This window comes from Tribolium castaneum, chromosome 6, assembly GCF_031307605.1.
Source record: "Tribolium castaneum strain GA2 chromosome 6, icTriCast1.1, whole genome shotgun sequence".
Taxonomy (NCBI): Eukaryota; Metazoa; Arthropoda; class Insecta; order Coleoptera; family Tenebrionidae; genus Tribolium; species Tribolium castaneum.
In genome coordinates this window covers 7819497-7830471 of record NC_087399.1, presented here as the reverse complement: position 1 = coordinate 7830471, position 10975 = coordinate 7819497, and the positions used below count along the sequence as shown (strand labels likewise).

The window sequence follows — 10975 nt, the reverse complement described above, 5'->3', positions numbered from 1 at the left end:
CCGGGCGCGTGGTCACAGTCGCGCCAACCCAACCCGGCTTGCTGTCTCACTCCAACGTGCACTATCGCCGGGCCATTTGTGGCCGTTGGGTTGGCACCGCGTGTCAATAATCACAAGACTTGTCAGGTGTTGTCGAAAAACAGGATTCAGGTTTAGTGGCGTTTTTCCGGGATAAAGTGCCAGGTTTTGTGCGAAAATGTCCTCGTCGCAAGTTCCCGCAGGGGCGGACCCTAAAATCAAGGAGATTATCACTTCGCTGGATGACGAAAAAATAGGTTAGTCGGGACTGGGGTTTTGTCCCGTTAGGGACACTCGGGACGTACCAAAAACGGGACAAGTGCCCCAAATGTGTTCAGTTTTTGGGAATTCTCCCGTTTTTGGCGAGAAAATCGGGCTGAGCACACTCACGTGACACTTGAGTATCGAACCAGTGGTACCAAACATTGTTTGATTTGTGTTGGTTTTGGCGAAATTCCCGGTTTTTAATCAGAATGTGGGCGATTTCAGACATGCTGGCGGCGACTAGTGTCTTGCAGCAGCGGGCCACCGATATTCGGGCCCAAAAAGTCAACTGGCAGTCGTACTTCCAGTAAGTGCCCCCTTTTGCCCCCTGTAGCACTTCTGATCGGTTGGTTTAGGTCGCAGATGATATCGCAGGACGACCATCAATTTATCGCAGCGTTTGATGTGTCCGATAGCGCAAAACGCGAGAAATTGCTCCAAACTGATCGCCTGCAGTGTGCACAAACCTTCCTCAATTTGCTGGGGCATGTCTCCAAGGACCAGACGTTGCAATACATCCTTGTCCTCATCGATGACATGCTGCAGGTGAGTTGCTGGGTTGATCTAAAGATAGTAGACTTGACGTCACGAGGTTGCCACCAGTGCTTGTGTTAATAGCGTTTATTATGAATTTTCGGAGATAAAAAAGTCAATTATTAGCTCAAAACACAATTATTCAAACACTTACAAAGAAAATTACATTACGATTATTCTGAGAGAATTATTTTGCGTTTTCTTCTATTATCTGAGACCTAGGAATGGTTTTTTAAGGATTCCGGCTGATAAAATGTTACTGCTTTTACTTTATTCATGATAACAACCATATGGCGTTGAACATGGTAAAAAATATAAAACAAAAACGTAATTACACTTTACAAAATATTAAAACTCACTGACAAAAACGTGTTTACAGGGAACTGGCTGGATTATATACCTGGTTTGTTACTCCGTTCCCCAAATATTTAAATATTTATTTATCACCGGAGTAATTAATGACCGACCAATATTATTTCAAATGCATTCTCATAAATAAACTTTCGTCCGTCGTACCAGAAATAAAAGCAAAACATTTATTTAGGTACCTTGTATTTTTAATGAAATCACAATTCTCATTTATTCAAAAGAATGTTTATCCCAAAGAAATTTCAAAATCTCTGAAATCTTCTCTTATAAATCTAGCCATGTATTAGACATCTGTTTGCATCGTCAGGGGTGATCATAAATTATGTTTGAAGTCCGGGTCTAATTGTTTGCGGTTACTTTTTATGGGGGAGTTGTAAATTATCTCTTGCTCACTCGATTTTCGATTGCAAATAAGGCTACTCTGTGGAGGTGTTATTTACAAACATTTTTTCATCGGACTTGAAATTATCGGGTTAAACAACAAGAACAAATTTATTGGCCATTTAAAAAATTCGAAAAAAACCTCTTAAAATGCGTTTTCTAGAAATTCTTAACTTTAGTCAAACTTTCTCTACCTTTATTAAAGTTTGTAGGTAACCTATCGCATATCTAAAATGGCCGATAAACAGGAAAAAAATCTCTTTTACATGATACCAAGTTTATGAAAATATGTTTGATAGTTTTTGAGGTACAGTGGTAGTCATTTACATTGGAATTCCTATAAGAGATTTCACTCCGGACGGCTCTTAAACCCTTACTAAAATAAATTTAAAAATATATCACAAAACATCGATTGATTCTTGGTAAAACTCAGTTAGGGTATAAAAGCATTTGCTTAAAAAATATAACTTTAAACCTTGTTTAAATTTTTTCAAGCAGTACGAATAAGTTGACTTTCGAAAATGGTTAAAAAAATTATTAATTTAATTTTTTGAGTATTTATGGACTATTTTTAATTTTGTTTGATCTTGGAGCAAATAGTGTTAATTTGGGATTGTTTTTAATAAATAATGCACATTCGAGGAGGTCACCGTTAAGATGTATTTTTTAAATAATGGCCTACTAGATGTTTGCGAGTATAAGGGTGTGGATGTTAACATTATTTCTTAAGACGCGGAATTGGAAGCATATCGAGCTTAATTTAGTTAAAAAAAATTCAATATATAAACTCCAGGTCAGTTTTTTTATCAAGAAATTTAGCACTTCCTGAAGAAATTGGTCTATAGTTGTTTGAAATAATTTTGTCTCCTATTTTTGTGTACTAATGTAAAAAAACTCTCTTTTAATTTTTATGGAAAAATTCCTTGTGAGAAACATAAATTACAAATATATGCAAGTAGTTCTGATATGAAGTCGTTAATAATTTTTCAGAATTTTGTAGGAATGCCGTCAGTGCCAACTGCTTTAGTATTTTTTATAATGTTAATTATTTCATTATTATCTGTTGCATGTAGATATATGGATTTGTTCACAGCTTGAGAGGAACTAATGTATCTGTACTCAATGATGTTAATACAGCATCCTGGTCACTTTGATTGCAATTTTTAAACCTTCTAATACTGATTCCGTTTACTGATATTAGGAACATTTTTTATAACATTCTACGCTTCTTTAAGTTATGTTATTTACAGCATATGTTATTTGATTTTCGTTAACAAGGCGTTTGGCATTTTTTATAGTAATTTTTAATATTCTTGCGTATTCATCAAACATTATTTTAGTATTAAACGAACCATTTTTATATTTATAGTAAAGTTCTTTTTTTGTTTGACTCGAAATTTTTATTCGGTAGTGATCCAATATTGTAACACAGATTTATTGTTGACATTCTTTGCTAATTTGATGTCACTGATTCCAAAGCTACCATTTATTTTGTAGTATCACATCAACTTTTGAAAAATAGTGGTGATTTTTTAAAGTAAATTATATAAAACTTAAAAATAAATCAAACTATTGTTTTAGTAATTATGCAGTTATTAAAAAAATAGAAAATAGTACAAAACAAAGGAAAAGGAAAACAAAAAGTACTCCTGGACCTAGATGTATTCGGAGAAGAATGAAAAGAAAATTAGAGAAAAAAACTCATTTTTTTAAATTACCTAGCCCCCCCATTTGTGAATACTTTTTGTAATACACGACGTTGTATTATTTTATAGTCCGTAAATATCTGGACAAATAAAAAAAATGTTTAAAAATAATTGGATATCTCTTAATTTAATTTAAATAATGTATACGTAATGTACAGATGTCTCAGCAAGTTGGTAAAGTGTATTATTATTAATGTTGAAATACTGAATAAAATTTGTACAAATTTTAGACGAATCACACGCATGTTGGTGACTTCCACACCAATTTCGAAATGCAGAAAAGCTAAGAAGTAAAATTTATCAACAAAAAGTAGAAACATAATTTTATTATGAATTGAAAACAAAACTTCATCTCCTATTTGACCTCCTTGGGGGTTGAATTTCCAAAAGTTATAAGTTATGGACATTTCTTTCTATCACCCCCTGTTTAACTGACCCTAGGTTTCTAGAACCATTTATCGTTAGATAAATTTTATCGGTATAAAAATTATGGAACCGATAAAATTTATCCAACAATAACTTGTTCTAGAAACCGGGGGTTTCTTTTTTGGAAGTGGAATTTTTGAAAGTCCTAAATTAAAATTTTCATAAATCCTGTAACCTCCTTCATTTTTTAATCGAAAGTCTAAAAATTAATTAAATTAAATATCAAACGAAAATTACAAACTTTCATCCTCAAGTTTCCCTGTTTAATTTTTTTTGTGAAAACTTAAAAAAATCATATCTCCCTTATTATAAAATATACACATTTAAAACAAGACGTTACACAGGCACTTTTTACGCAGCATTTAATAATGTTGTCAGTGTTTTTTTTAACTATTTGTCTAGTTGCATACGAGTGTATTTTTTAAGTGAAAATCTTGACTGAATTTTTTTTGATTAATTTATTTTTTTGATTTGATGTATCTGTTTGTGTAATCCATTATTTTTGAATATTAAAAAATAAAACATTTTTTTTTCTATAGTAAGTAGGCCATGAATAATTTTGGAACTTCAGTTATAAAACTATGAAAAATCTATTAACCAACAAGTATTTGTTATTTAATAATGTTTTAAACATTAATTAATCCAAAAACAGCGTAATAAGTTATTAGATCTTTTTTGAGATTAATAAAAATTATTTGCTTTTAGATATAAAATGGCAAGCTTGTATTGTCATTGTATTTTCTAATTAAACATGGAATTTTGGAAAGGAAAAAAAAATATTAACTGATTGCCTGTCAATAAAATTTTATTTTACAATAAATGCCATCTCTTGTAAAAAAATATTGACGTTATCAACATAACCTTATTGTAGTTCACTAAATCGTAAAAAAGTGTTACTCAGTGGTAGTGACAGTTTTCTGCACATTTTTTTATGTACAATTTGTTCAATTGACTTTAAAAATAACTTTAACATAGCTTATTTGTATAATTTCACATTTTTATTTTAATAAACGTTCATAAAACTTCTAGATTATTCACGCCTTGTATGTGAAACAATTCTTACATGGTCAACTACTATCAAATATTATATTTATATATTTTTCAGATCAGAAAAGAACAATTTTTATAAGATGTCATAGCCTGTTTAAGAAACTAAAACTTTATCACAGCTAAACAAATGGTTAAAAAACAGTGTCAACATTATTAAATTTGTTTGAAATGTGTATCTTTTATAATAAAAAATATGAATTTTTTAATTTCGCTATAATGTAAACTTTTGTTTATAAATGGAAAACGAAAGACAATAGCAGGATGGGGTTTTGACCAAAATTTTTTTCTCATATAACGGACTTGACAGTGTGTCACTGGTTTCTCTAAACCTCGTAGTTTTGGAAATTTTCTGTTGGAACATACGATATACTCCACCCTGTACATACAAAAATTGTAAATGTGGATCTGTATTTTTTTAATTTCTTGAGTACTGTAGTAATTTCAAAAGCAAATTTACCAAATTAAACTCATAATTCACTTGTATTTGCATTATTTGGTGTTTATTCCTATTAACTTGTAACCTCGTGACGTCAGAGATCACCAAAAATAAATCGATATTTTATCAGGAGGACCGCTCGCGTGTTGAAATCTTCCACGAATACGCCAACAAGAAAAAAGAATCGGTATGGGGGCCCTTCTTGAACCTGCTGAACCGTCAAGACGGCTTCATCACGAACATGACGTCACGAATCATCGCGAAAATCGCCTGTTGGTCGCAGACGCCAATGGAGCGCTCCGATTTGCACTTCTACCTCACGTGGCTCAAAGACCAGCTCAAAATGCAGGTAGGTGTGATTCCCCGGCCGTTCCAAGGCTTAAGGGCAGTTTGTGTCTCGTCGTTTCTTTGGGGGTGACGGCCTAACAACCGATTCGTCTTAAAACACTAATCACAATAAGTAGAACGGCTTTCGCTTTGACTTTTTGCCGAAGGAGAAACAATCAATGCGTTTTGTAGTACGATGATTTAGCCGTACAATTGGCCAAATCGGACGCAACACGAGGCCCAAGCGGTGAACAAGCCACCGAAACTTACACGGAGGTTTCGTTTGACGAACAACAAACACCTACCGAAATTACGGTAACTTCATCGATGCATTTGTGCATTTTCTTTTCAAAAATTCAAAAGGTTTATGCAACAGGGCGCTGGTCGGTGTTGAGGCATGTTGCATGACTCGCCATCTATTAATACATTTCTCGATTTACTAACCACGATTTTGAGTTTGGCGCCGAAATTTTTTCATTTAATGAAGGCGCGAAATTCAAAAAGTCAATTTAAAATAGAAGGGTATCGGAGAGCGTAGTGTGCAAAATAAATAATATACAAACAAAACCAATGAAAACAGAAAAAAAGCAGCTAAATATTCGGACAAAAACTATATTTTGCAGGTTTAATATTCATTTACTTTTCCTTTCCTTTTTATAGCCACCTTAGGTCGGCAAAATTTGTGCTAGAATTGAACAAAATTCTGTAGATTTTTTATCTATAAACATTTATATTATGTACACCAAACTATTTTTTATTTGGTTTCGTGGTGTTACATCTTGTTGGACAATAAAATCATCTTGAAGGTAAAACAATTTAATGGTTTTCTATTTTTGTATTTTTCTACATTATCAATAAACGAATGTCTCTTTTCCTATAATAAGTTAATAACGCAACAGAAACATTGAATTTTGATTCATCACTGAGAATTCAAATTCCTATTACTAATAAAGTGCTCGTTTTATAATTAAAATTTATTATTAAAACAATAGTTCAATGAAAAAGATAAATACAATAAATAAAAAAAAAATGAATAAAATGTTTATACTATAGTTATTAATAAATACGAGTGCGAACACAAGTTCGAGAACTGTCGTTATGCAACGAGCTTATGCGAGTTGCATACCTTGACACGAGAAAATTTTAAGCGTTTTTACATAAGTGTTATTCAAAATCTTTTTTTTTTTTGTTTGTTGGAACATTTTAATTTGAAATACGTTGCTATGGGAAGCGTGTTTTAAAATACTTAGTAAAAACACGTTACTATGGGAAACGTGTTTTAAAATAGTGTTTATAATTTAGGATTCAGATATTAAAAAGAAGGTTTAAAATGTTATCAACAAAAAAACACTTTATTCACACGAATTAAGTAAAAAAGTAATCATTTTATACATTCTTTTGATTTATTTTAATTCTCTTGATTATACACTTGTTTTAATAATGAAATTTTGTGATTGAATGTCGTAAAAATTAAGATTTATTATTATTGAAATTGGAAAAAACATTGTATAGTACACTTTGATAAAGAAATTTTTGTGTATAGCAAGTGTTAAACCATTTTTTATTAACTTTTTTGAGTAGATAAAATCGCTCTTTAACCACAAGGGTAGATGAAATGTTTTAAATTTATTTAATTCAACAGCCATTCCACTTTTTGTTTTTTTCAGCTGTAAATTATTTACATTTTGCAGAAATGTACATGTTGTTTGACTAACCAATTAATTTAAAAAAAATCCAATATATCAATTTAAAAGATTAACAAATTAATAATAACTTTTTTCTTTTAAACTTGAAATTTTGCTATAGAAAAGTATGTTGTATTATACACGACGATAAAGATTGTTTATCTACTAGTAACCATTTCACTCGTAAATAAATAATCTCTTTATCGTCTTGTATAATAAATAACTATTTCAATTTTTATGGGGCGTAAGGTACCCTGTTTTTTTGTGAGTAATTGCTTTTCAGTGGCTCTAATAATAATAATAATATGTTTGGACTGAGGTATATTCTACACGAGTTGCATACTTTACTTTTTCTACGTCTGTGGATACATTATTATTTCGATATATTTTAATCTTTATTACTAAATTTAAAGTAGTATTACAATTACGAAAGATTAGTTATGTATTTCATTTATTATTGTTATTAACTTATTAATTAATTGCAATATTTGGCCATAATTTTTTGCCAAAAAAATTGATTATAGTTGTAATATTTCCCAATCTTCCAGGATTTTTCTATTTTTTTACTTGGGACATATCAAATTCGTTCACAATATTTTGAACAGTTTTTTCTAGGAAGTGTATTATTTTATTTTCTACTAGTAACCATTTCACTCGTAAATAAATAATCTCTTTATCGTCTTGTATAATAAATAACTATTTCAATTTTTATGGAGCCTAAGGTAACCTGTTTTTTTGTGAGTAATTGCTTTTCAGTGGCTCTAATAATAATAATAATATGTTTGGACTGAGGTATATTCTACACGAGTTGCATACTTTACTTTTTCTACGTCTGTGGATACATTATTATTTCGATATATTTTAATCTTTATTACTAAATTTAAAGTAGTATTACAATTACGAAAGATTAGTTATGTATTTCATTTATTATTGTTATTAATTTATTAATTAATTGCAATATTTGGCCATAATTTTTTGCCAAAAAAATTGATTATAGTTATAATATTTCCCAATCTTCCAGGATTTTTCTATTTTTTTACTTGGGACATATCAAATTCGTTCACAATATTTTGAACAATTTTTTCTTGGAAGTGTATTATTTTATTTTCTACTAGTAACCATTTCACTCGTAAATAAATAATCTCTTTATCGTCTTGTATAATAAATAACTATTTCAATTTTTATGAGGCCTAAGGTAACCTGTTTTTTTGCGAGTAATTGCTTTTCAGTGGTTCTAATAATAATAATAATATGTTTGGACTGAGGTATATTCTACACGAGTTGCATAATTTACTTTTTCTACACCTGTGGATAAATTATTATTTCTATATATTTTAATCTTTATTAGTAAAATTTAAAGTAGTATTACAATTACGAAAGATTAATTATATATTTTATTTATTATTGTTATTAATTTATTAATATTAATTAATTAATTACAATATTACAATAATTACAATATTTCGCCATAATTTTTTGCCAAAAAAATGGATTATAGTTGTATTATTTCTCAATCTTCCAGGATTTTTCTATTTTTTTACTTGGGACATATCATTTCGTTCACAATATTTTGAACAGTTTTTTCTTGGAAGTGTATTATTTTATTTTCTACTAGTAACCATTTCACTCGTAAATAAATAATCTCTTTATCGTCTTGTATAATAAATACTATTTCAATTTTTATGGGACCTAAGATAACCTGTTTTTTGTGAGTAATTGCTTTTCTGACTCTAATAATAATAATAATAATATGTTTGGACTGAGGTATATTCTACACGAGTTGCATACTTTACTTTTTCTACGTCTGTGGATAAATTATTATTTCGATATATTTTATTCTTTATTAGTAAAATTTAAAGTAGTATTACAATTACGAAAGATTAGTTATGTATTTCATTTATTATTGTTATTAATTTATTAATTAATTGCAACATTTCGCCATAATTTTTTGTCAAAAAAATTGATTATAGTTGTAATATTTCTCAATCTTCTAGGATTTTTCTATTTTTTTACTTGGCACATATCAAATTCGTTTACAATATTTTGAACAGTTTTTTCGTGGAAATATATTAGTTTATGATAACTTAATGTATTTTCACATTGTTGCAAATCCATGACTCTTCTTCGACGAAAATTTAAATTTACTCAAATTAAATAAACAAATATTTCAATGTTTACGTACGGTGTAGCAATTACTTTAGCTGTGAAAATAAACAACTTTTTCCAGGGTTTATTACTAAAAATACAAATACGTATACAATTTATCTAACCATTTATTTACTTCTCAAATTTTGTTTTAAAATTATGAGATGAGACGTTCTTCATAACCAAAATTTTCTTTTTGTTGCAAAAATATTATCATTGGTTACTTAACTATTTAGTTTCTGTCATCTACAGCAGTGATTTTACTGTGTTTGTTATAACTTTTAATATTTATTTGTCCGAGCATTTAGTTGTTAGGGCTTTATTATCCTAGAATTTTCTATAAAAAATGTTTTAGTAAATTACATGACATAATTATTATTTAGTTTGTTATCAGTTATTTTGTTCATTTTTTTTAATGTGGTAAATTCAAGTTTCAAATAGGTTTGTGTGAAACAAACTACGAAATTAAAATTTTGGCGTCAAATTTACTTGACATACCTATTAGCTTACTTTTTGAATGTTGTCCTCGATTTGTGTGTTTAGAACAACGAATACATCCAGTCTGTGGGCCGTTGTCTCCAAATGATGCTCCGCATCGACGAATATCGCTTCGCTTTCGTCTCAGTGGACGGCATTTCGACCCTTTTGTCCGTACTTTCGGGCCGCGTCAACTTCCAAGTGCAATACCAGCTGATTTTCTGCCTTTGGGTGTTGACTTTCAATCCGCTATTGGCCGAAAAAATGAACAAATTCAACGTGATTCCAATCCTGGCCGACATTTTGAGCGATTCGGTCAAGGAGAAGGTGACCCGTATTATTTTGGCCGTTTTTCGGAACCTGATCGAGAAACCCGAGGATGCGCAAGTGGCCAAAGAGCACTGCATTGCGATGGTGCAGTGCAAGGTTCTGAAGCAGCTAAATATCCTCGAACAGAGGAAATTCGACGATGAGGATGTGGCCGGCGATGTGGAGTTTCTGACTGAGAAGTTGCAAAATTCCGTTCAGGACTTGAGTTCCTTCGATGAGTACGCAACTGAGGTCAAGTCAGGGAGATTGGAGTGGTCGCCAGTCCACAAGAGCAAGTTTTGGCGAGAAAATGCGCAAAGACTCAACGAGAAGAATTACGAGTTGTTGAGGATTTTGATTCATTTGTTGGAGACGAGCAAAGATCCCCTGGTTTTGAGTGTCGCAAGTTACGACATAGGGGAATACGTCAGGCATTATCCCAGAGGAAAACAGTGAGTTTTTCTTCGTTAAAAATCGATTTTTTTGATTAATTTTTGCAGCGTTATTGAACAATTGGGTGGGAAACAACTAGTGATGCAATTGTTGGCTCATGAAGACCCCAATGTTCGCTACGAGGCGCTGTTAGCTGTCCAAAAATTGATGGTTCATAATTGGGAGTATTTGGGGAAACAGTTGGAGAAGGAACAGAGTGATAAAACGGCTCCCAAAGGTGGCGCCCCAGTCGCGGGGAAAGCCTAAATTGTTGTTATTAGCTCCGCTTATTAAATTTCAAGTATTTTATTGTATATATCACTAGAGGAACATTCCGGTTGAAAGGATGTCAGGTGTTGCAAATTATAGATTTGTTTTATTGTAAATAAATGGTATTAACTATGATAGTGTTGTTA

The 10975-nt window shown here is 31.0% G+C and overlaps 1 protein-coding gene across 2 annotated transcripts; it reads left to right on the top strand.

Moving 5' to 3' along the window:
• Positions 1-36: 36 nt before the first annotated feature.
• On the top strand, positions 37-10964 carry VhaSFD (Vacuolar H[+]-ATPase SFD subunit). Of its 2 annotated transcripts, NM_001293587.1 has the most exons (7): positions 37-275; positions 508-589; positions 639-828; positions 5315-5533; positions 5704-5826; positions 9885-10579; positions 10628-10865. In NM_001293587.1, the coding sequence occupies exons 1-7, from the start codon at positions 197-199 to the stop codon at positions 10824-10826; spliced, it is 1587 nt and encodes a 528-aa protein (NP_001280516.1). In that variant the 5' UTR covers positions 37-196; the 3' UTR covers positions 10827-10865. The 2 variants fall into 2 exon arrangements, with proteins under 2 accessions (NP_001280516.1, XP_966693.3); XM_961600.5 differs by lacking the exon at positions 5704-5826 and having other exon boundaries at positions 134-275; positions 10628-10964.
• The last annotated feature ends 11 nt before the right edge of the window (positions 10965-10975 follow it).